Raw genomic sequence first — 26,333 nt, 5'->3', positions numbered from 1 at the left:
CCTTTAGGAATTATCACTTCCTTACGGTTATCTACATCTTTCCTTTTTCCTTTAGAAAGGCTCCAAAAAGGGCGGGGGGTGGGTGGGAGAGAGACGTTCAATGTCTTGAACAGTGGTTCTCAACCTTTCTAATACCCCTAAATATGGTTCCTCCTGTTGTGGTGACCCCCAACCATAACAATTATTTTCATTGCTCCTTTATAACTGTGATTTTGCTACTGTTACGAATCGTAATGTAAATATCTGATACGAAGGATGTATTTTCATTGTTACAAATTCAACATCCATGCTCTTGTTACATTCCGTATAGACTACTGCAACGCTCTCTATGTGGGGTTGCCTTTGAAGACTGTCCGGAAGCTTCTACTGGTCCAGTGGACAGCAGCCAGATTGTTGGAGCGGCTCTCAGGGAGCATACAACCCCCTTGTTGTGCCAGCTCCACTGGCTGCCAGTTTGCTACCGGGCACAATTCAAAGGCCTATAAAGCCCTAAACGGTTCTGGCCCAACTTACCTGTCCGAACGTATCTCCCCTTATGAACCATCTAGGACCTTCAGATTGTCCGAGGAGGTCCTGCTCTTGGCCCCGCCTTTGTCACAGGTACGTTTGGCGGGGACGAGAGACAGGGCCTTCTCAGCAGTGGCCCCCCGGTTATGGAACACTCTCCCTAGAGAGATTCGCTCTGCCCTCTTCCTCTTAACGATTCAAAAACAAGTCAAAACGTGGCTGTTTGAGCAAGCGTTCACAAACACAGAGTAGCAGATACAGGTAATTGACATAGGAAATGGACGACTGACGATGGAATTGGACAATGCTTGACAATGATGTCGTTTATTGGTGTTGTGTTATGTAATTTTAATGCTTATATTGTATTTGATACTATGCATACTGTTTCGTTGGAAACCGCCTTGAGTTGCCGATTGGCTGAGAGAGGCGGTATACAAATACAGTAAATAAATAAATAAATAAACATAATTAAAGCATCATGATTAATCTCGCTCCTTGCAGCCTCTTCTCTTTCCTTCACTCTCCTTTCGCACTCTGTTCCTTCACTCGTTCGTTACTAACCATCACAGCTGATTCTCTCTGCCTTGCTCCTCGCAGCCTCTTCTCTTCTCTCCCCTTCGCTCTCCTCTTTCACTCTGTTCCTTCTCTCGCCTCGCAACCTTGCCGCCTCTGCTCTTCCCTTTGCTCTCCTCTCTCACACTGTTCCTTCGCTCTTTCACTTCTTTCGCTGTCTCAGCTGTTTGTCTGCCTTGCTTCTTGGATGGTGAGAGAGCGAGGCAGGCAAGGCGGGCTTTGCGAGGGGCCAGGCTTCACACGGAGGACCCCTTGCCTGCCTCGCCCCCTCGACGGATGGCAATAGAGCGAGCTAAGCAAGGCGGGCTTTGCGCAGGGCCAGGCCTTGCGCGGAGGACCCCTCGCCCCCTCGCCGGATGGCGAGAGAGCAAGGCAGGCCAGGCGGCCTTTGCACGAGGCCAGGCCTTGCACGGAGGAACCCTTCCCTGCCTCGCACCCTCGCTGGATGGCGAGAGTGCGAGGCAGGCCAGATGAGCTTTGCGCAAGGCCAGGCCTCGAGTGAAGGAAACCTTGCCTGGCCCGCAACCTTGGGGCGGGGCCAACGGATGCGGCCTAGCAACCCCCCCCCCAAATGGCCAGGCGACCCCCCTGGGGGTTGCGACCCCCAGGTTGAGAACTGCAGGTCTAGAGCAGGGGTCCCCAAACTACGGCCCGCGGGCCACTTCCGGCCTGCCAAGGGCACTTATCCGGCCCGCGGAGGAGCGCCCCCCCCCCATACAGTGCCCCTCCCTTGGCTGGCTCACGCTATCCGTCAGGCCCGATGGGCAGCGTGAGCCAGCCAAGGGCAACTGCTCCGCGTAGCCTACTCGCGCGTAAAGCACCTCGCAAGGTGCTTTACGCACGAGTAAGCCGCGTGGGGCTGCTCCTCCCTTGGCAGGTTCACGCTATCCGTCAGGCCCGATGGGCAGCGTGAGCCAGCCAATGGCAGCTGCTCCGCATGGCCTACTTGCGAGTAAAGCACCTCGCAAGGTGCTTTACGCGTGAGTTGGCCGCGCGGGGCTGCTCCTCCCTTGGCAGGTTTAAAAAGTTTGAGGACCCCTGGTCTAGAAACTAGGGACCAGATTTGACAGAATGAACAACACACTCTGGATTCTTAGGCCACTGTCACATCTCTAAAATAACTGAGAGCAGTGATTTTTTTTCCATTTCATAGTATTCAGAGATGATTGGCACAATATATTGCCTTCAATTGAGGTTTTGGAAAGGAATAAAATAGAAAGTGCTATGTTGCACAAGGAGGAAGGAAGGTGGAAAACAGAAGCATGAATCAAGCTCATCTGGAATGATCTCGGCTTCACATTTTGCTCAAGAATGAGAACTGTGTTGGGCAAGTGGGTTTATTAACAAAAAATCTTCCTCATAAACATATGGCAGAGTAACTTATTAACAGCTATATGACCCAGCACCGGTAGCCCAAAGTGATAAAAAGAACAAAAACCTACAGACCAATGTTATCTCTTCCTTAGGAGACTTTAATTTATAGCAAAATAATATGTATGCACTATTTACAAGAACAAGGTTTCCATAACACAAATAAAGTTCTTTATACTTCCTTCTTTGCTTCCATGCTGGGCTTCTTTCTCGTGCAGATAAACAGCTTCTATCTCACTGAGCTTCCTCTCACAATGAACTTAAACAGGAGCTTCACAAAGTAGCTTTTTACACACAGCAGCCTTCACACTGGAGTTTCACACACAAGGTTTTCAACCTGGGGCTTATCTCACCAACCATTCACGCAACCATTACTCAATTACATCTGACCAAAGTGTAAATACATCACGCACATGGAACAGAGGATCCAACAACTCGAGGACCGTATTAAGACGCTTAAGAACATTCAGGAACTCGAGCTGTTCTTAGACACCACACAGCACACTGTCCTAGGCATGCAACCCATATCACACCAACATTATGGGAAGGCTCAAGAGGAGATCACCTCAGCTGTGGACAACCCTCAAGCTTGGAGGAATGTCACCCTTAGAAAGAGACATAGGACCCGGAAGCCTCCTCAGAATACTTCTGCTCAGCTACAGTTACACAATAGGTTCCAAATTCTCACACAACTAACACCTGACCAAGAAACACAACATATTGAGGAAGACCAGAATGGCTTAAGATACTGATCAGTGTGCGGGGGATAGCCCTGACTGGGACAACACTTCACAACATTCACACTTACACAATCATGCAGGTGTACCATCCCCAACCATAGACCAGGTGCAACCGGAACACTTATTTATTTACTTAGGCGATCCCTCGTTTTCCGAGGAGGATTGTCTTCCAGTGTTCTTGTGGGTCCGTATGTGGCTGTGGAGCCCTATTCTTGCTCTGCATCTTCTTCCACAGTGAGGGCATTGGTTTCCAGGTGGAAGGCGGTCTTGGTCGAGGTTGGCTTGACGCGCCTTCCTCTTAGCACGCTTCTCCCTTTCGCCCTCCATTCGTGCCTCTTCAAATTCTGCAGCACTGCTGGTCACAGCTGACCTCCAGCTGGAGCGCTCAAGGGCTAGGGCTTCCCAGTTCTCAGTGTCTATGCCAGAGTTTTTAAGGTTGGCTTTGAGCCCATCTTTAAATCTCTTTTCCTGTCCACTAACATTCCGTTTTCCGTTCTTGAGTTCAGAGTAGAGCAACTGCTTTGGGAGACGGTGGTCGGGCATCCAGACAACGTGGCCGGTCCAGCAGAGTTGATGGTGGAGGGCCATCACTTCAATGCTGGTTGTCTTTGCTTCTTCCAGCACGCTGACGTTTGTCCGCTTGTCTTCCCAAGATATTTGCAGGATTTTCCGGAGGCAGCGCTGATGGAATCGTTCCAGGAGTTGCATGTGCCGTCTGTAGACAGTCCACATCTCACAGGCATATAGCAGGGTTGAGAGGACAATAGCTCCATAAACAAGCACCTTGGTCTCCCTACGGATGTCAAACACTCTCTGCTTCATTCGGAAAAATGCTGCGCTTGCAGAGCTCAGGCGGTGTTGTATTTTGGTGTCGATGTTGACTTTGGTGGAGAGGTGGCTGCCAAGGGAGCGGAAATGATCAACATTTTCTAATGTTACACCATTAAGCTGTATCACTGGCACTGGAAAGGGGTTGGCTGGTGTCTGCTGGAACAGCACCTTGGTTTTTTCAATGTTCAATGACAGGCCGAGCTTCTCGTATGCTTTTGCAAAGGCGTTTAGAGTGGCTTGTAGATCTTCTGAATGCGCACAGACGACATTGTCATCAGCATACTGGAGTTCTATAACAGATGTTGTTGTAACCTTGGTTTTGGCTTTCAGTCTGCTGAGGTTGAATAGCTTGCCACACACACACAGGCTCTTGGACGTATCTCAATGGATTGTCCTTGACTAATGCGCCAGGGATGTCGAGGAGGAGGACAACACTTTACACCTACACAATCTACAGCAACAGGATTGCTTTTCTGGGGACATACACACTACATTGCACAAAAGGGACCCAGTCAATCCTGAAAGTAAACAGGTCTTGGTAGTAGGCGACTCCCTCCTTAGAGGAACGGAAGCCGTCATTTCCAGACCAGATGAGATGGCTCGAGAAATATGCTGCCTACCGGGGGCAAAAATACACCATATCACTCAGAGGCTCACCATCACCGTCCTCCCCTCATGTTGATTCATGTAGGAACCAATGATACTGCTAGGCATACTTTTCAAAAGATCATAAATGATTTTCGAGCTCTTGGAACAAAGCTAAAACAATGTAATGGCTTCTTCTGAAATATGGATAGTACAACTGACATCAAAGGATGGATGGACCATTGGCCTTTTCAATACAGTGACGTCTTCTTTTCCAGAAGTCCTAAATATTTAATTTAAACTTGTTGAATGCGTCATTCCCCATCTGCAACCCACTAAGATCCTTATTTTTACAGCAGGACATGACTTCAACTGGAAGATGGCATGAGAAGGGCTTTGTAAGTGACTGCGGTGCTATAAACTCAATCTACGGAGAGCGAAGGAAACCAGCCATTTCTACTAACTGATGTATTTATAGGAACCACTTCTCTAATTAAAGGCAGCCTTGGGAGACACGCACACATCTGGTAGCAGATTCTCTGCCTGGTAATCTCATTTGGATTACATCCCGATCCCCTTCCCCTTTTTATTGCATTATAGGCATCACTTGGACAGCAACAGCCTGTGAGGGCAGGACGCCCTTTCCTCTTCCCCAAAGGACATAGCCATAAGGTTGCCACAAGCCACAGCATTTCACAAGCCACAACTTCAGCTGCCACTTCTTGGTGCTCCAATCCTTAATACATGTTAGCAAAGGGCACAAAACTGAAGATTTGCCAGGGCAGGTATAAGAATAGCACAGGAAGAAGAAGGCCGAGTGGTAGAGAAGACAGGGAAAGATATAAAATAATTCCAACGCTGCTTCACCAAATTATAAGGAATTTCCCACCAAGGATCACACCGCTGTGTCTCCAATTATAATGAATATCACAGGAGGGAGATTGATAAAACAGGGAAAGATATAACTGTGTATAGCTATATTTGAATGATGTCTGAACTGTGATATTTTGAAACTGTTTTTTCAATTGGGGTACGCTGCCACCTTATTGCTTAATATTCAGGCTGAGTTATATGTGTGGAGAGGATACTTAGTAACACCCTTCTGTGTTACTATGGTGTTGATTTTTCCTCAGATGGTTTAAATACCAATGACGTTCACACACAGGCTGTTGCAATGTGTCAACTATAATAAAAAAGCACCCCGACAGATGGCCATGTAGCCTCTGTTTAAAAGCCTCCAAGGAAGGAGCCTCCACCACACTCTGGGGCAGAGAGTTCTTGCATATAAGCAAGATATAAGGATGAAGAAGTAAGCTATTCAGAGCAGGCAGAGTTGGCATGCTTTTCAACATCTACATGAAACCACTGGGAGAGGTCATCTGTAGTTTTGGAGTTGGGTGCCACCTCTATGCAGATGACATGCAACTCTACTACTCGTTTCCACCTAACTCCAAGGAAGCCCCTCGGGTGCTAGACGAGTGCCTGGCCACTGTGGCTGTCTGGATGAGGAGGAACAAGCTGAAGATCAATCCCGACAAGACAGAGGTCCTCCCGGTCGATTGTAAACCGGATCGGGGTATAGGGTGGGAACCTGTGCTGGACGGGGTTGCACTCCCCCTGAAGTCACAGGTCCGCAGTTTGGGTGTCCTCCTGGACTCATCACTTACACTTGAGGCTCAGGTGTCGGTGGTGGCCGGGAGGGCCTTCGCACAATTAAGAGTCGTTTACCAGCTGCGACTGTACCTTGTGAAGTCGGATCTGGCCAGGGTGGTCCATGTCTTAGTCACATCCAGATTGGATTACTGTAATGCACTCTACGTTTGGCTGCCCTTGAAAACAGCTCGGAAATTTCAATTGGTTCAACGGGCGGCAGCTAGGTTGTTAACTGGTGCTCCTTACAGGGAGCGGTCAACCCTTCTGTTCAAGGAGCTCCACTGGCTGCTGTTCATTTTCCGGTCCCAATTGAAGGTGCAGGTTCTTACCTACAAAGCCCTGAACGGTTTGGGACCTGCCTATGTGTGTACGAACCCACACAACCTCTTTGATCATCTGGAGAGGCCCTGCTCGCGCTCCCACCTTCATCGCAGGCATGATTGGTGGGGACAAGGGAGAAGGCCTTCTCGGTGGTGGCCCCTCGACTCTGGAACTCACTCCCCAAGGACATCAGGCATGCCCCAACTCTGGCAGTCTTTAGGAGGAGCCTGAAAACGTGGTTGTTCCAGTGTGCCTTCCCAGAATAAGGAAACCCTCAGCATTATGTCCTCCAAATGCACTTTATTACTGACTTAGGATTGCCTGCATGCCCCCATCCCTCTCTGAAAACCCTATCCCAGTTATATCTTATCTGTTCATACCCAGGATTATTTTTTAAATTTTTAATTATTACATTTGGCCCAGCCATAGGTTTTTAAATGTTTGTTGTGCTACTGTCAATGTTTATTGCTTATTTTTTGTTTATGAGATTTATTTTGTTTTGTTTTGTTGTTTGTTATTGCTTTTATTATTGATGTATTGTGGGCTCGGCCTCATGTAAGCCGCACCAAGTCCCTTGGGGAGATGGTAGTGGGGTATAAATAAATTATTATTATTATTATTATTATTATTATTATTATTATGTCTTTCCTCAATGCTGCTTCATGATCCTGGGGAAAATGCAACCACTGAAGTTGCACACCATCAATATCACAGTCTCCCCGAATACAAAACCTTTTTGGGAATTCTACATAACCGGCACAGGGGAGGGGGGGGGTTGAAATTACTGGACACTGTCGTTGTTTCATGTCACAAAACCAAAGCATGGCTCTTTCAGAAGGCCGACCCATTTTATTACGCTCGAATGCATTTCCCAATGTAATTCCTTTGATCTTTTGTCCGCTTCCAAAAGCGTTTTGAAGGCAATAATGCAATGGATCACTAACTACTTTTGATTAATCTATATAAATAAAAATGTAGTGTTCGTTTGTGGGATTAACAGGACTCAAAAACCACTGGGGGAATTGACACCAAATTTGGACACAAGACACCTAACAACCCAATGAATGTCCTTCACTCATAAAAACACTGAAAAACACAGCAGAAGGGACTTAAAAAGCTAAATGATGAAAAGCTAAATGACAATACAGAAAAAAGGGAAGAAAGAGGGAGGGAAGGGGAAAAGAAAGGAAGGAAGGAAGGGAAGAGTGAGGGAAAGAAAGAAAGAAAAGAAAAGAAAAGAAAAGAAAGGAAAGAGTGAGGGAAAGAAAGAAAGAAAGAAAGAAAGAAAGAAAGAAAGGAAAAGAAAAGAAAAAGTGAGGGGAAGGAAGGAAGGAAGGAAGGAAGGAAGGAAGGAAGGAAAAGAAAGAGTGAGGGAAGGAAAGAAGGAAAGGGAGAAGGAAGCATGGAAGCAAAGAGAGAAGGAAGGAAGGAGAGAAGGAAAGAATAAAGGGAAAGAAGGAAGGAAAGAGGGAGTAAAGGAAGGGGGGAATGTAGAGAAAGAGGGAGAGATGTAAAGAAGGAAAGAGAGAAGGAAGAAAAGAGAGACAGCAGAAGAGAAAGAAAAGGGGGGAAGGAAGGATAGAGATAGAGAAGGAAGGAAGAAGAGAAGGAAAGACGGGAAGGAAGGAAGGAAGGAAGGAAGGAAGGAAGGAAGGAAGGAAGGAGGGAGGAAAGGAAGGAGGGAACGAAGGAGAAAAAGAGGGAGGGAAAGAAAAGGGGGGAAGGAAGGAAAGTTAGAGAAGCAAGGAAGGAGAGAAGGAAAGAAAAAGGGAAAGAAGGAAAGAAAGGGAGCGAAGGGAGGGGGGAATGTAGAGAAAGGGAGGGAAGGAAAGAAGGAAAGAGAAGGAAGAAAAGAGAGACAGCAGAAGAGAAAGAAAAGGGGGGAAGGAAGGAAAGAGATAGAGAAGGAAGAAGAGAAGGAAAGATGGGAAGGAAGGAAGGAAGGAAGGAAGGAAGGAAGGAGAGAAAGAGGGGGGAAAGAAAAAGGGGGAAGGAAGGAAAGTTAGAGAAGTAAGGAAGGAGAGAAGGAAAGAAAAAGGGAAAGAAGGAAGGAAAGAGGGAGCGAAGGAAGGGGGAATGTAGAGAAAAGGGAGGGAAGGAAAAAAGGAAAGAGAGAAGGAAGAAAAGAGAGACAGCAGAAGGGAAAGAAAAGAGGGAAAGGAAGGAAAGAGATAGAGAAGGAAGGAAGAAGAGAAGGAAAGACGGGAAGGAAGGAAGGAAGGAAGGAAGGAAGGAAGGAAGGAGGGAGGGAGGGAAGGAGGGAACGAAGGAGAGAAAGAGGGAGGGTAAGAAAAAGGGGGAAGGAAGGATAGTTAGAGAAGTAAGGAAGGAGAGAAGGAAAGAAAAGGAGAAACAAGGAGGGAAAGAGGGAGCGAAGGAAGGGGGGAATGTAGAGAAAAAGGGAGGGAAGGAAAGAAGGAAAGAAAGAAGGAGGGAAAGAGAGACAGCAGAAGAGAAAGAAAAAGGGGAAAGGAAGGAAAGAGATAGAGGAGGAAGGAAGAAGAAAAGACGGGAAGGAAGGAAGGAAGGAAGGAAGGAAGGAAGGAAGGAAGGAAGGAAGGAACCAAGGAGAGAAAGAGGGAGGGAAAGAAAAAGGGGAAGCAAGGAAAGTTAGAGAAGGAAGGAAGGAGAGAAGGAAAGAAAAAGGGAAAGATGGAAGGAAAGAGGGAGCGAAGGAAGGGGGGAATGTAGAGAAAAAGGGAGGGAAGGAAAAAAGGAAAAAGAGAAGGAAGAAAAGAGAGACAGCAGAAGGGAAAGAAAAGAAGGAAAGGAAGGAAAGAGATAGAGAAGGAAGAAGAGAAGGAAAGACGGGAAGGAAGGAAGGAAGGGAGAGAAGGAAGGAAGGAAGGAGGGAGGAAGGGAGGGAGGGAAGGAGGGAAGGAAGGAAGGTGAGAAAGAGGAAGGGAAAGAAAAAGGGGGAAGGAAGGAAGGAAGGAAGGAAGGAAGGAAGGAAGGAAGGAAGGAAAGAAAGAGGGAGGGAATGAAGGAAGGAAGGAAGGAGGGAACGAAGGAGAGAAAGAGGGAAGGTTAGCCACAGCAAAGCGTGGCGGGTACAGCTAGTATGTGCTATAAAAATATCCCAGATGAACTGGGGGAAATGGGGAAATTTAACCCCTTGCTTAAAATGTGTATGAAAATCCACTGGATTGTTCTGCCGAGATAATGAAAAGGAGACGGCACGCATTTCTCCAGCCTCACCTCACATGAATCATTTAATGAAGAAAAGGTGATTCAAAGCACAGAGTGATTGCAGGAAAGAAAGAAAAGAATACATCCTACACACTGGTTGGCTATATATATATATATCATAACTGAGGACGTTTTGAGTCATACTGGTTCCAATCACCACTCCATGGTTGATTTGTGCAGGATCTAGAATTTGGAACACAATTTGCCAGAAGATCAAAACTCAATTTTGAAAAATGGCATTAGCTCACAAGCGAAAATGATGATTGCAAAACGGAGGGTCCAAGGGAGCCAAGCGCTTTGCTTAAACGCCTCATTTTCTCCCAGGTCCGAGAGACAGCAAGGAGGGCAGTAATCACAAAGCTATCCCACGCTCAACACATACTCATTCCCTTACCATATTATTACCTCGAACATCCCACCGCAAATCGCAAGCACCACAAAATAATAATTGCAGGAAACAGTGTGACGCAAGGTCAGCATCACAAGGTCCCATATTACCCCTATTTAGGGATCTGTGGGGGGAAACCCGACCAAAAATACCAATAAATGCTTGGTGGAGGGGAGACGCGAGACCAAATCGGTTTGGGGTAATGAGAACCCACAGGAAGACCATCTCAGTTGGAAACGCTACTAGATTTCCTATCCATATTCATCTTATCCATTTTACCTACTATCTATATATATAAAAATGCTCTGTGCAGAATGAGTACCTTAAAAACAAAAGAACCAATGAACGAAATCACACCAAATTTGGCAACAAAACGTCTCACTACACAAGGAGTGACCATCACTCAAAAGATTATGATTTTGTCATTTGGGAGTTGTAGTTGCTGGGATTTATAGTTCACCTAAAATCAAAGAGCATTCTGAACTCCATCAAGGATGGAATTGAACCAAACTTGGCATACAGAACTCCCATGACCAACAGAAAATACTGGAAGGGTTTGGTGGGCATTGACCTTGAGTTTGGGAGTTGTAGTTCACCTCCATCCAGAAAGCACTGTGGACTCAAACAATGATGGATCTGAACCAAACTTGGTACGAGCACTCAATACGCCCAAATATGAACACAGATGGAGTTTGGGGGAAATAGACTATAACTCCCAAATGTCAAGATATATTTTTCCTAAACTCCATCAATGTTCATATTTGGGCGTATTGAGTGCTTGTGCCAAGTTTGGTCCAGATCCATCATTGTTTGAGTCCACGGTGCTCTCTGGATAAAGGTGAACTACAACTCCAAAACTCAAGGTCAGTGCCCACCAAACCCTTCCATATTTTCTCTTGATCAGTCTGTTGATCTGGAAAATAAAGTAATGAGAAAGTATTGGTTTCTAATATATGTAATTTATTTCTGCTTGTGGGTAAACTGTATTTTTTGCTGTTTCTTTGTCAGTGTTGATGTGGAGAGTGTCTGGTTTGCAACATATCATTGTCCCTCTTTAGGGGTCCCTTTCAAATCTATGATACTATATATGTGTGTGTGTGTAAATCATATATATTTATCTCTCTCTATGACTGGATGGCTCTTTGTCAGGAGGACTTTGATTATGTTTTCTTGCCCTGATGGAGTTGGATTGGATGGCCTTAAGTATTTTCTGTTGGTCATGGGGGTTCTGTGTGGGAAGTTTCCCCCAATTCTGTCGTTGGTGGGGTTCAGAATGCTCTTTGATTGTAGGGGAACTATAAACTACAACTTCCAAATGTCAAGGTCTATTTCCCCCAAACTCCATCTGAGTACATATTTGGCCATATGGAATATTAGTGCCAGGTTTGGTCCACATCCATCATTGTTTGAGTCCACAGTGCTCTCTGGATGTAGGTGAACTACAACTCCCAAACTCAAAAAAACAAAAAACCAATGAACGAAATGTCAATGGCCACCAAATCCTTCTGGTGTTTTGTGCTTGTCATGGGAGTCCTGTGTGCCACGTTTGGTTCAATTCCATCATTGGTGGAGTGCAGAATGCTCTTTGATTGTAAGTAAACTATAAATCCCAGCAACTACAACTCCCAAATGACAAAATCATAATTTTTTGAGTGATGGTCATTCCTTGCGTTGTGAGACGTTTTCTTGCCAAATTTGGTGTGATTTCGTTCATTGGTTCTTTTGTGTTTAAGGTACTCATTACACACAGAACATTTATATATATATAGATTGTTTATATGTGATTTATATTAATTGTATTGTATTTATCGTTTTTGTTTATTGCTTTTGTTTATTGATGTACTGTTGGGTTTGGCCTCATGTATGCCGCTCTGAGTCCCTTGGGGAGATGGTGGTGGGGTATAAATAAAGTTTTATTATTATTTATTATATTATTATTATTATTATTATTATTATTATTATTTATTCCCCTTGTCACTTTTATTTCTTTTGTTACCCTGTCATAAACCGCTTAACTTGCTGACCGAAAGGTTAGTGATTTGAATCCAGCAATTGGAGTGAGCCCCCGCTGTTAGGCCCAACTTTTGCCAACCTAGCAGTTCAAAAACATGCAAATAATATTACTATTATTATTATTTTAATGCCATTTTGATAATGTTGTTGTCTGATGTATATACTTTGATTTTTTTTTTTTTTTGCTGTATTATGTTGTCTGGGCTTGGCCCCATGTAAGCCACTCCGAGTCCCCATCGGAGAGATGGTGGTGGAGTAGAAATAAAGCTTATTATTATTATTATTATTATTATTATTATTATTATTATTAACTGTGTAGATGAAAAGGTACCACTTAGGTGGGAAAGTAATGGTGCTTCCTGCAGTCATGCCGGCCAAATGACCTCTGAGATGTCTACGGACAGCACCGGCTCTTCGGGTTAGAAATGGAGATGAGCACCACCCCCTGGTCATCCGCCCTGGACACCAACGTGAGAACGAACCACAGTAAACTTTACCACGACACACTCAGGCCTCGCTGCCCTTCATCTCAAGGAGACGAGAGCCGACACAACTGGAGATTTTAATCCCTTTCAGCAGCTGCTGTGACAATTTCAATTATCATTTCCTATATGAAAAGGATATTTCTAATTCTAGCAATTTACATCATGCAAGCAAAACCGAAATTGGCAGCTAACCTAAGCTAGAGCCCAGACAGGCATTAAGCGTGCGGCTTCAAGTTCAAAACTGAGACATTTCTAACCGCTCATCTCTATTTGGGGGAATTATAGGAGAGCCGTTGGGAGAAACAGGAGGTTCTGCTGGGAACCCCAATCCCCACATTTGGCTTCCAACCATTTTAAACAGACAAGACATACTGTATATACTCGAGTATAAGCCTAGTTTTTCAGCCCCCTTTTTAGGCTGAAAAAGTCCACCTCGGCTTATACTCGAGTCAAGGTTATTTATTATTTTACTCTGTTGTTGTTGTTATTATTATTATTATTATTATTATTATTATTATTTTCATTTCATTTATTATTTTATTCTATTTATTATTACTGTATATACTCGAGTATAAGCCTAGTTTTTCAGCCCCCTTTTTAGGCTGAAAAAGATCCCCTCGGCTTATACTTGAGTCAAGGTTATCAATTATTTTACTCTGTCGTTATTATTATTATTATTATTATTATTTTCATTTCATTTATTATTTTATTCTATTTGTTATTACTGTATATACTCGAGTATAAGCCTAGTTTTTCAGCCCCCTTTTTACGCTGAAAAAGTTCCCCTCGGCTTATACTTGAGTCAAGGTTATCAATTATTTTACTTAGTTAATAGTATCATTTTATTACATGAATTATTTTAATATATTATTATTATTCTATTTACATTACTTTACTCTATTATTATTTTATTACATTTATTATTTTACCTTATTTATTATTAATATTATTTATTTACTCTATTATTATTACATTTATTATTTTACTTTATTTTTATTGTTACTGCATTTATAATTTTACTCTGTTATCACTGTTAGTACATTTCCATTATTTTACTCTATTATCATCATCATCATCATCATCATCATCATCATCATCATCATCATCCTGACACAAAAACATAGTATGAGAGTGTTGAGGCCCAGCGTCTTGGCAGTGAAACTACTACCGGTTGTAGGAGAAGGAGGAGTGATACTGAGTCAGAGCTGGATCCGCGTCAGCTGAAGCGTATTCGAGATATTATTTTGGCACCTAGCGACATGGAAGATTTTGCAGAGTTTGGACCCAAGGATTTGGAGGAATTGGATTACCGGGCAGTAAAGCGGGTTGCCAGTGAGTCTGATAGTGATGAAGAAACTATGAGTAAACGGCTTAAAGATACAGCTGAAAATTCCAGTTCAGATGAACTGGAAGCCAGTAATGGGGAAATGGAGGAGGAATTGGACTGGACTCAGGTTAGGGAAATTCAGGACATATGTACACAGCCCACGAGGTATATATGCTGGATTTCATTATTATTATTATTATTATTATTATTATTATTTTACTATATTTATTATTATTGGAAGGATACATAAGCACATTTACACTGAAGATTAGAATAATGATTCAATCAGCTGGACAGTCTTATCTGAAATTACAGTTTTATGTAAATATTCAAAAACATTTATGCTACTGAGTCAAGGTTATTTATTATTTTATTCTGTTGTTGTTATTATTATTATTATTATTTTCATTTCATTTATTATTTTATTCTATTTATTATTATTACATTTATGATTTTACTCTATTATTATACATTTATTATTTTACTGTATAATTGTTGTTATTGCTACATTCATTATTTTACTCTTTTTATTATTGTTGTTATTACATTTCTTATGTTACTCTCTTTATTATAATTGGAAGGATACGTAAACACATTTACATTGAAGAAGGTAAATAATCATTTAATCAGAGTTGGACAGTTTTATCTTGGGAAGTCTGATCTGGCCACGGTGGTCCACGCTCTTGTCACATCCCGGTTGGATTACTGCAACGCACTCTACGTGGGGTTGCCTTTGAAGACTGCTCGGAAACTACAACTAGTCCAGCGAGAAGCAGCCAGATTGCTCACCGGAGCGACGTACAGGGAGCATACAACCCCCCTGTTGCGTCAGCTCCACTGGCTGCCGATCCAATTCCGAGCACAATTCAAAGTGCTGGTTTTGACCTACAAAACCCTATACGGTTCCGGCCCAGTGTATTTGTCCGAACGGATCTCCCTCTACATCCCACCTCGAAGCTTAAGATCTTCTGGGGTGGCCCTGCTCTCGACCCCGCCACTCTCACAAGTGAGGTTGGCGGGGACGAGGAGCAGGGCCTTCTCAGTGGTGGCCCCCCACTTGTGGAACTCACTCCCCGGGGAGATTAGATCGGCGACCTCCCTTCTGGCATTCAGGAAAAAACTGAAGACCTGGGTTTGGGACCAAGCCTTTGGACACACTGGCAGCTAAATTAAGGATCTGACGACAGACAAGGACAAATGGAATGGAATGGATATATGGACTCTGAACCCAAGCATGAGATTGTCTTAATATTTTATTATGCACTGATGTTTAATTTTAACTGTTGAATTGCTTTTTTGTATTTTGTATTACTGTCAATTGATTTAGGCATTTAATTGTGCCTCCTCTGTAAGCCGCCCTGAGTCCCCCCTGGGGTGAGAAGGGCGGGGTATAAGTAAATGAAATAATAATAATAATAATAATAAATTATCATTTTTGTAAGTATTCAAGAATATATAACTTACTGATTCCTCAATTAATGTAATTTAATTGGTATGTATTTTTATTTTGCAATTTACCAGTAGCTGCTGCATTTCCCACCCTCGGTTTATACTCGAGTCAATCCATTTTCTCGTTTTTTTGTGGTAAAATTATGTGCCTCGGCTTATATTCAGGTCGGCTTATACTTGAGTATATATGGTTAAAAAAAACTGGGAGCAGACTAATTCAACGTGATAAGTCAGCCATAGCAGAGCACTTGATGAACCAACCTGGACACAGCATATTATTTGAGAACATGGGAATGCTGGACTATTCTAACAACCACCATGTCAGACTACACAGAGAAGCCACTGAAATTCACAAGTATGTGGACAATTTCAACAGAAAGGAAGACACCATAAAAATGAATGAAATCTGGTCACCAGTGTTAAAAAAAACTCTAAATTCAGGTCAGTAAATAAAGAGCAACACTCAGAAAACAGGGAATTCCGGACAGGAAACAATCACGGCCAGCTAACACCTCCCAACAAAGGATTCCCCCAAGAAGGAATCTGCCAAGCCTTGAAGCTTCAAGGCTATTCAATGCTAATCAAGGTGATCAATTGCAGCATTCACACATGCCTTGAACAGACAAGGACAATATCTTTTGTCCTCCCAACCCTGCTATGTGCCTGCGAAACGTGGACTGTCTACAGACGTCACATGCAACTCCTGGAACGATTCCATCAGCGCTGCCTCCGGAAAATCCTGCAAATCTCTTGGGAAGACAGGCGGACAAACGTCAGCATGCTGGAAGAAGCAAAGACCACCAGCACTGAAGCGATGGTCCTCCACCATCAACTCCGCTGGACCGGCCACGTTGTCCGGATGCCCGACCACCGTCTCCCAAAGCAGTTGCTCTACTCCGAACTCAAGAACGGAAAACGAAATGTTGGTGGACAGGAAAAGAGATTGAAAGATGGGCTCAAAGCCAACCTTAAAATCTCTGGCATAGACACTGAGAACTGGGAAGCCCTGGCCCTTGAGCGCTCCAGCTGGAGCTCAGCTGTGACCAGCAGTGCTGCAGAATTCGAGGAGGCACGAGTGGAGGGTGAAAGAGAGAAATGTGCCAACCCCGACCGGGACCGCCTTCCACCTGGAAACCTGATTTGCCTCTTTTGATCAGTTGGTCTGTGTTTTGTTTAGGGGATTCCATTTTGCTGCTGTTAAGCATTATTGGTTCTTTTAAGCTACACCTTCAATAAACTGTTGTTACTTTGCACTTGGGACTGACTTTGTGGCATCTGTACCTTGACATTTTGTCTCCAGCACAAAGGCTGAAAGACTGTGCTTTTATCTTGCTAAGTTTTAGGTGCTATCACATTCTCAAAATATATGAGAAACCGACTCACCTGTGAAAAGGAAGAAAATCAGGACCATGATCATGGTGTACCCAAAGTATAAAATGGTGCTGGCGGTGCCTGTGATCTGGAGCTTCGAGAAGAAATAATGAATGGCGTAGATGAAGAGATACACCGCGGTGAAGCTGCTGGTCAGGAACGATCTCCACCACCAGTGGTAATCCTGGAAACACAACACAAGAGAGGCTGTAAGACAATACAGTGAAAACAAAGCAGGGAAGATTTCACACTGATGGGATCTACATTTCCAAAAATGAGAACATCAATGTTAAACCAGGCCTTAAGAGGACAGAAACAGAAACGTACTGGCTCAAGAGCAGTACGTGTGAAAAAGATCTTGGAGTCCTCGTGGACAACAAGTTAAACATGAGCCAACAATGTGATGTGGCGGCAAAAAATGCCAATGGGATTTTGGCCTGCATCAAGAGGAGCATTGTGTCTAGATCAGTGTTTTTCAACCTTCCTAATGCCGCGACCCCTTAATACAGTTCCTGATGTTGTGGTGACACCCCAACCATAAAATGATTTTTGTTGCTACTGCATAACTGGAATTTTTCTACTGTTATGAATTGTCACATAAATATCTGATATGCAGGATGTATTTTCATACACTGCACCAAATTTGACACAAATACTCAATACACCCAAATTTGAATACTGATGGGGTTGCAGGGAGGATTGATTTCGTCATTTGGGAATTATAGTTGATGGAATGTATAGTTTACCTACAATCAAAGGGCATCTGAACTCCACCAACAATGGAATTGAACCAATCTTGGCACACATAACTCCCATGACCAACAGAAAATACTGGAAGGGTTTGGTGGGCATTGACCTTGAGTTTGGGAGTTGTAGTTCACCTACATCCACAGAGCACTGTGAACTCAAATAATGATGGATCTGGATCACACTTGGAATGAATCCTCAATATGCCCAAATGTAAACACTGGTGGTGTTTGGGGAAAATAGACCTTGACATTTGGGAACTGTAGTTGCTGGGATTTATAGTTCACATACAATCAAAGAGTACTCTGAATCTCATCAATGATAGAATTGGGCCAGACTTCCCACACAGGACCCCCATGATCAATAGAAAATACTGTGTTTTCTGATGGTCTTTGATGACCCCTCTGACACCCCCTCGTGACCCCTCCAGGGGTCCCGACCCCCAAGTTGAGAAACACTGGTGAACTATAAATCCCAGTAACTACAACTCCCAAATGTCAAGGTCTATTTCTCCCAAACTCCATCTGTGTTCATATTTGGGCATATGGAATATTTGTGCCAAGTTTGGTCCAGATCCATCATTGTTTGAGTCCACAGTGCTCTCTGGATGTGGGTGAACTATAATTCCCAAACTCAAGGTCAATGTCCACCAAACACTTCCAGTTTTTTCTGTTGGTCATGGGAGTCCTGTATGCCATGTTTGGTTCAATTCCATCATTGGTAGAGTTCAGAATGCTCTTTGATTGTAGGTGAACTATAAATCCCAGCAACTACAACTCCTAAATGACAAAATCAATTTTTTTGAGTGAAGGACATACATTGGGTTGTTAGGTGTCTCGTGTCCAAATTTGGTGTCAATTTGTCCAGTGGTTTTTGAGTTCTGTTAATCCCACAAACGAACATTACATTTTTATTTATATAGATGATGTTATTGTTATTGTTCGCGTTTTCGGTTTGTGGTTTTGGTTTTTCTTTATTGTAATTGTCATTTGGGCTTGGCCTCATGTAAGCCGCTCCGAGTCCCGATAGGGGAGATGGTGGCAGGGTATAAATAAAGATTATTATTATTATTATTATTATTATTATTATTAATAACAATAATAATTGGGATTTCAACCCTGGTTTACAGAGCAGTGCAATGCTCAAGCCATGGTACTATGCTGCTATGCAGAGCCAATTCCATATTGATGGTACATTAGGAAGGTTGATTTGGCATTGAAAAATACAGCAGTCTGTTAAGTTGGCTACAGCAAATAGACAAAAAAAAATTCCTTCCCTTTTCATATCTTGTTTCACTAGCAATACTGACAAACCATTGCTCACTGCATGGAAAGGAGACTGCCTTTCCAAGGGAGAGCATCACTCACTTCTCGTTCCAAGGCTGGCAGCAACAGCTCCATGACTCTCTTTATTGAAAAACCATTAGATGCGGCCCTCTCCCAAGCTTCCGGATGGATCCCACCCAGCAGCACATGAGCCCTGGCCACAAAGGAACATGCTGTTTTACCTCGGCACACAGATGGAAATAGCACAGCAAAACCGTCGCCTCCGAACATGTGATCAGAAGGATGATGAAGACTAAGAACAAGAACCCGAACATGTAATACATTTGGTGGGACCTGGAGGGAGGGAGAGAAAGAATGTGTTCAGTTTAAGGCACAATCAAGCCCTCCTCTTCCATCTGGATCTGGGAAAAGGCTAAAAATAAATTCTGGAGACAAATTCATAGCGTAATCCAGGAAATCCTGAAGAATCAACCGCGGTGGCGGATGAACTGCTGACATGAAGGTCGGCAGTTCAAATCCACGAGACGGGGTGAGCTCCTGTCTGTCAGCTCCAGCTTCTCTTGTGGGGACACGAGAAGTCTCCCACAGAATGGTAACACATCTGGGCATCCCCGGGCAACATCTCTGCCCTTTGAAATTAGGAAAGCCCCTACCCTAGAAATTTTAAAAAAGAAGCCTTCAACAATACTTTAAAAAAGGACCTCAAAACCTGGCTCTTCCGTTGCGCCTTTGGTGAATAGGTATTCAATCCCACATTATCGCTCACTTGCAATGTTCTGTCATTGGAGTATACATTTCCCCCCCTCGTGGGAAAGCTTGATTCCACAACTCCCACTATAATGAGCCCTCCTCCACAAATAATTTGTTTCTCTTTTATCTCACCCGAGTTTTTAACCAGTTTTAATTAGTTCTTCTTTTAACCATTACATGTGGCCCACCCATTGTCACTGTCTGTTTACTGTAATTTTATATTGTCGTATATTCAATATGTTTTATGTAATTATGATGTTGTTATTTATTGTTTGCATTTTGATTTGCGTTCGATTGTTCTTTACTGTAATTGTTGTTTGGGCTTGGCCCCATGTAAGCCGCTCTGAGTCCCCTTGGAGAGATGGTGGCGGGGTATAAATAAAGTATTATTATTATTATTATTATTATTATTATTATTATTTGGGGGTCCTTTTGTCTTTGGGTTCACTCTCCCCTCGTCCTCCTCCTGGGAGGGCCAAGTGTCGTGCTTTTGTTACTGTTTTATTGCTTGCTTATTTAATGTTGCATTGTATTGTTGTCTGTTGTGTTTTTGTTAATGATGTACTTTGGGCTCAGCCTCTTGTAAGCCGCACTGAGTCTTGCGGGAGATGGTAGCGGGGTACAAATAAAGGTTTATATTATTATTATTATTATTATTATTATTATTATGCGCTTCCTCCAATCAGCTGCTAAGCCTATTCAAGGGAAAATACCAGCCATTTTGGCCAAATAGACGTTGTTGGTTCCTTTTTTAAAAAATGAAGCCACTTCAAGCATTTGGAAAGGCAATATAAAATGGTTTTAAGGACTGAAGAGAAGCAGATGGCGAGATGGAGTGTGCTTGCTCCATCAATAACATTTCCGCAAATGATCAGACTACCAGAAGGGACAGAGAGCTTCATCTACACTAAAACAGTGGATGTGGCTCTTAATGAGATATGCGGCATTATCACGGGGTGTCTGCGCCCTACACCACTGGAGAAATTACACTGCTTAGCCAGTATTGCACCCCCTGACATCCGCCGGGAAGTAGCAGCCAATAGTGGAAGGACCAAGGCAGAGACATCTCCAGCTCATCCCCTGTTTGGGTATCAGCCAGCACGTCAACGACTTAAATCAAGAAATAGTTTTCTCAGATCTACAGAGACACTCGCTGGAACACCTCAGCAAGCGGGAGTCCAAAAGTGGCAGGCTCAAACCCAGAACCTCAATCAATGGCTGATACCAAATGGGAGACTCCCCCCTGGGCACACAGAAAACTGGACGACTTGGAAGGCACTGAACAGACTGCGCTCTGGCACCACGAGATGCAGAGCCAACCTTAGGAAATGAGGCTACAAAGTGGAATCCGCAACATGCGAGTGTGGAGAAGAGCAAACCACTGACCACCTGCTGCAATGCAACCTGAGCCCTGCCACAGGCACAATGGAGGACCTTCTTGCGGCAACACCAGAGCCACTCCAAGTGGCCAGATACTGGTCAAAGGACATTTAATCAACTACCAAACTAACAATTTTTGTATTTTGAGTGTTTTCTTGCTTTGTTCTGTTAGAAATGTAATATAATCGACTGGTTGCACTGACACGATAAATAAATAAATAAATAAATAAATTATTACTATTACACACTGCCATATAATCCAGTTCAATGTGGATTTTATACAGCTGTGTGGAAGTTGTTTTTTTTTAAACTTTGTGTTTTTTAAATGCATTTTAACTGTATTTAATAATATAATGCAATATAATAATATGATATTATAATTATATATTTATATTACATGTAATATTACTAATAATATTATGATATAGTGGTATGGTGCAATATAGCAATGTTTAATACTGATATTGTACTATGCTAATGATATAGTGTATGTAATATATACCTTGTAAGCTGCTCTGAGTCCCCTTCGAGGTGAGAAGGGCAGCATATAAATGTCCTAAATAAATAAATACTCTCAACTCACTTCTGACACAAGACATAAATAAGTACTCGGATGGTGGAAGACAGCAGATAACCTCCTTCATGCATAAATCCTTTGGGGTCAAACACTATAGTCTTCTATCCAGAAATGGGGAGCATATAGCCTTCCAGGAGTTTCTGCATTACACTTTTCAGCATCCGTGATTACTAGGCCAGGCTAGAAAGGCCAGTATTATATAAGCACTAGGTTGAACACCACTCACCAAATGCTGTTCAAAATGAAAAAGAGCTGAATGAAGATGCACCCAAAGGGCAGGATGCCGCCCATGATGATCCCCGGCAGGGGCTTCGTGAAGAAGGACTGCTCTGGGATCTGCCGCGGGATCTGGTTTGTGCGCACCGGGTGCTCAACGGGCTGCAGAGAGGAATTAAACACAATTAACCAGCGAAAAGCATGCAAAGTATACTCGAGTATAAGCCGATCCGAAGATAAGCCGAGGCATCTAATTTTACCACAAAAAACTGAGAAAACGGATTGACTGGAGTATAAGCCAAGGGTGGGAAATGCAGCCGCTATATAAATAAAAATGTAATGTTCATTTATGGGATTAACAGAACTCAAAAACCAGTGGGGGAACTAACACCAAATTTGGACACAAGACACCTAACAACCCAATGTCTGTCCTTCACTCATAAAAACACTGAAAAACACAGCAGAAGGGACTTTAAAAGCCCCAAAAAGCTAAACAACTATAAAGAAAAAAGGGAAGAAAGAGGGAGGGACGGGGAGAAGAAAGGAAGGAAGGAAGGAAAGAGGTAGAAAAGGAAGAAAGGAGAGAAAGAGGGGGGGAAAGAAAAAGGGGGAAGGAAGGAAAGTTAGAGAAGGAAGGAAGGAGAGAAGGAAAGAAAAAAGGGAAAGGAAGGAAGAAAAGAGGGAGCAAAGGAAGGGGAAAAATGTAGAGAAAGAGGGAGACGTCTCGCGAGAGAAGAGGCACTTTGCACGAGGCCTGCACAAGAAGGAGGAGAGCGGCCTGAACAGAAGGCCCTCCGGAGCTCCTCAGGCCGCTCCCCTTCTTCCTGTCCAGGCCTCGGTCTTGCATCCCAGATCAGGAAACGAGACCATAAGATTAAATCCACCACTTTTTTATTGATGAAAAATGGTTACAAAAAGAAGGTAAATGCAAAGTCAAGAAGCCACAGTAGAAACTCAGCAGTCAGGAAGAATCTTTGAACTTGAGCAAAATTCCAAAAACAACAATACAAAAACCAGGAACCTGTTAGCATCACTAACCGTACTTGAAAACTAGATGCCTCTGGGAATGCAGACCATGGAACACAGGAAAACTGCCAAGGTGCTGCCTCAGTCTAAAACGTTGCTTGATCTAACGAGACAACCGGGGGGAGGCCCCTTAAACCAAAGAAACTATTTCTTGCAACGCCTCCAGACTTTGAAGCCTCCCTCTCCCGTAATCTATTTGACCTTCGTAGAAACTGTGATTTACTCCTGTTTTTCCAAATCTGTTCCCTTTGGTCCTCATTAAAAAACCCAGGTGTGATTCCCTCTGGAGAGCTATCACGGCCTGATTCTAAAACATTCTCATCAGGCTGTTCAGTTTCACTTTCCCCGCCACTGACCTCAGCATCAACAGTTTCAACACTATCAGGGAAAGATACATGTTCAGTGGCTTGCTCAGTTGCATCAGGAAATACACTCAGAGAATCAGGTTCACACAGAGATTGAGGCTCAGGATCACACGGAGGAGGCTGAACCCCAACACTCGGAAGAAGTGCTTCTTCTCCCGCGAGACGTCTCGCGGGAGAAGAAACACTTCGTGCGAGGCCTGGACAGGAAGGAGGAGAGCGCCCTGATCAGAAGGGCCTCCGGCACTCCTCAGGCCGCTCTCCTCCTTCCTGTCCAGGCCTCGCGAGAAGTGCCTCTTCTCCCGCAAGACAATGTTGTCTCACGGGGAGTCATCTTATAGCCCCAGTCGTTTTGTACCCCGGAATATACGGTAATTTAAGATAAGACTGTCCAACTCTGATTAAATGATTATTTACATTCTTCAATATTCTTCAACGTATCCTTCCAATAATAATAAGGGGAGTAATGTAATAAATGTAATAACAACAATAATAAAAAGAGTAAAATAATGAATGTAGCAATAACAACAATTATGCAGTAAAATAATAAATGTGTAATAATAGAGTAAAATGATAAGTGTAATAATAATAAATAGAATAAAATAATAAATGAAAAGAAAATAATAATAATAATAATAATAATAATAACAACAGAGTAAAATAATAAATAACCTTGACTCGAGTATAAGCCGAGGGGGACTTTTTCAGCCTAAAAAAAGGGCTGAAAAACTAGGCTTATACTCGAGTATATACAGTAAATAGTCACACAGTAGAGTGAGGGACGTAAGGGTGAAAGTGCCAGTAAAAAAGGGTCAAAAGCATTGCCATTGTTGCCTGTGGCATCAATGCACCGCAAGATCTGTTTCTGGTACCGCTGAATGGAAAAAAGTGGCCGCTAGTTCCTCCATTCCAAAGGTTTTTAAACTGTACATTAATTATTTATGGGAAATCAATGATTTATGATAAACATGCACAGCACTCCCGTCCTACCTTTTCCTTAAATCCAAAGTATGCCCCGATAAAGGTCAGTGGGACAGATATGCCAAACCACATGGCCAAGATGGCCACCAGGGTCCCGAAAGGAATGGCAGCGGAGGATCCTTTCACCCACAGGATCAGGTTCATGATGAAGAAGTCCGCAAAGACAATTCTGGGGAAACAGGGAATGACACACATAGCAAACACATATATACATATGCTTAGGTGGCAAGAGCAGGCAGTCCATAGCTTGCTTGGTCTCTTTCCTGGATACATTAATAGAGTTTTCCTTGCACAAAACTAAAGTATTTATATGACCGAGCAACCAGCTTATGCTGTCTTCCCTGCAAGTTAACCTAACAACAGTCAACCCTTCACCTTGCAACAGGCAATCCATCGACATCACAGAGGGCCACTTCACCTAGCAACAATCAACCCTTCACCTAGCAACAGCCAATCCTTTGACATCACAGAGGACCACTTCACCTAGCAACAGCCAATCCACTGACATCACAGAAAACCTCTTCACCCAGCAACAGTCAACCCTTCACCTAGCAACAGCCAATCCACTGACATCACAGAGGGCCACTTCACCTAGCAACAGTCAACCCTTCACCTAGCAACAGCCAATCCATTGGCATCACAGAAAACCTCTTCACCTAGCAACAGTCAACCCGTCACCTAGCAACAGCCAATCCATTGACATCACAGAGGACCACTTCACCTAGCAAGTCAACCCTTCACCTAGCGACAGCCAATCCTTTGACATCACAGAGGGCCACTACACCTAGCAACAGTCAACCCTTCACCTAGCAACAGCCAATCAATTGACATCACAGAGGGCCACTTCACCTAGCAACAGTCAAACCTTCACCTAGCAACAGCCAAATCATTGAAATCACAGAGGCCACTTCACCTTGCAACACTCAACCCTTCACCTAGCAACAGCCAATGCATTCACATCACAGCGGGCCACTTCACCTAGCAAAAGTAAACCCTTCACCTAGCAACAGCCAAGCCATTGACATCACAGAGGGCCACCACCTAGCAACAGCCAACCTTTCACCTTGCAACAGACAATCCACTGGCATCACAGAAAATCTCTTCACCTAGCAACAGTCAACCCTTCACCTAGCAACAGCCAATCCATAGACATCACAGAGGGCCACTTCACCTAGCAACACTCAACCCTTCACTTAGCAACAGCCAAGTAATTGACATCACAGAGGGCCACTTCACCTAGCAACAGTCAACCCTTCCCCTAGCAACAGCCAATCCATCGACATCACAGAGGGCCACTTCGCCTAGCAACACTCAACCCTTCACCTAGCAACAGCCAATGCATTCACATAACAGCGGGCCACTTCACCTAGCAAAAGTAAACCCTTCACCTTGCAACAGCCAAGCCATTGACATCACAGAGGGCCACCGCCTAGCAACAGTCAACCCTTTACCTAGCAACAGCCAATCCGTCGACATCACAGAGGGCCACTTCACCTAGCAACAGTCAACCCTTCCCCTAGCAACAGACAACCCATCGACATCACAGAGGACCACTTCACCTACCAACAGTCAACCCTTCACTAGCAACAGCCAATCAATTGTCATCACAGAGGACCACTTCACCTAGCAACACTCAACCCTTCACCTAGCAACAGCCAATCCACGGACATCACAGAGGGCCACTTCACCTAGCAACAGTCAAACCTTGACCTAGCAACTGCCAATCCATTGGCATCACAGAGGGCTACTTCACCTAGCAAAAGTAAACCCTTCACCTAGTAACAGCCAAGCCATTGACATCACAGAGGGCCACTTCACCTAGCAACAGCCTTTCTGGTACAACCAGACAGGCAAACATATTTATTTATTTACTAGCCGTCCCCTGCCACGCATTGCTATGGCCCAATCTGTGTATATGTGTTTTGTGTGTGTATATATTTGTGTATATGTGTATATATGTGGTTTTGCGTTTACGTTGTATTTTTTTTGTTTTGTATTTGCTTTTAAAGTCTTTTCTGCTGTGTTTTTCCATGTTTTTATCAGTGATGGTCACTCGTTGGCCTGATAGGTGTATTGTGTCCAAATTTCATGTCAATTCGTCCAGTAGTTTTTGAGTTATGTTAATCCCACAAACTAACATTACATTTTTATTTCTATAGATTTAAAACTTTTATATCCCGATCTTCTCTATCTCCGTAGAGGGAC

At 43.5% G+C, this 26,333-nt stretch overlaps 1 protein-coding gene across 1 annotated transcript in view; it reads right to left on the bottom strand.

Annotated features, from left to right (window-relative positions):
• The window catches only part of LOC132763074 (transmembrane 9 superfamily member 2-like), an 85,260-nt gene that overhangs the window by 6,036 nt on the left and 52,891 nt on the right, over positions 1-26,333 (bottom strand). Inside the window, exons 13-16 of the mRNA XM_067471651.1 lie at positions 24,138-24,297; positions 21,770-21,921; positions 19,058-19,169; positions 16,816-16,987 (exon numbers count right to left, since the gene is read on the bottom strand). Of these exons, the coding sequence (XP_067327752.1) occupies positions 16,816-16,987; positions 19,058-19,169; positions 21,770-21,921; positions 24,138-24,297 (596 nt within the window). The remainder of the gene's footprint in view (positions 1-16,815; positions 16,988-19,057; positions 19,170-21,769; positions 21,922-24,137; positions 24,298-26,333) is intronic.

Source organism: Anolis sagrei, chromosome 10 (genome assembly GCF_037176765.1).
Source record: "Anolis sagrei isolate rAnoSag1 chromosome 10, rAnoSag1.mat, whole genome shotgun sequence".
Lineage (NCBI taxonomy): Eukaryota > Metazoa > Chordata > Lepidosauria > Squamata > Dactyloidae > Anolis > Anolis sagrei.
This window is presented reverse-complemented; position numbering and strand designations above follow the sequence as displayed.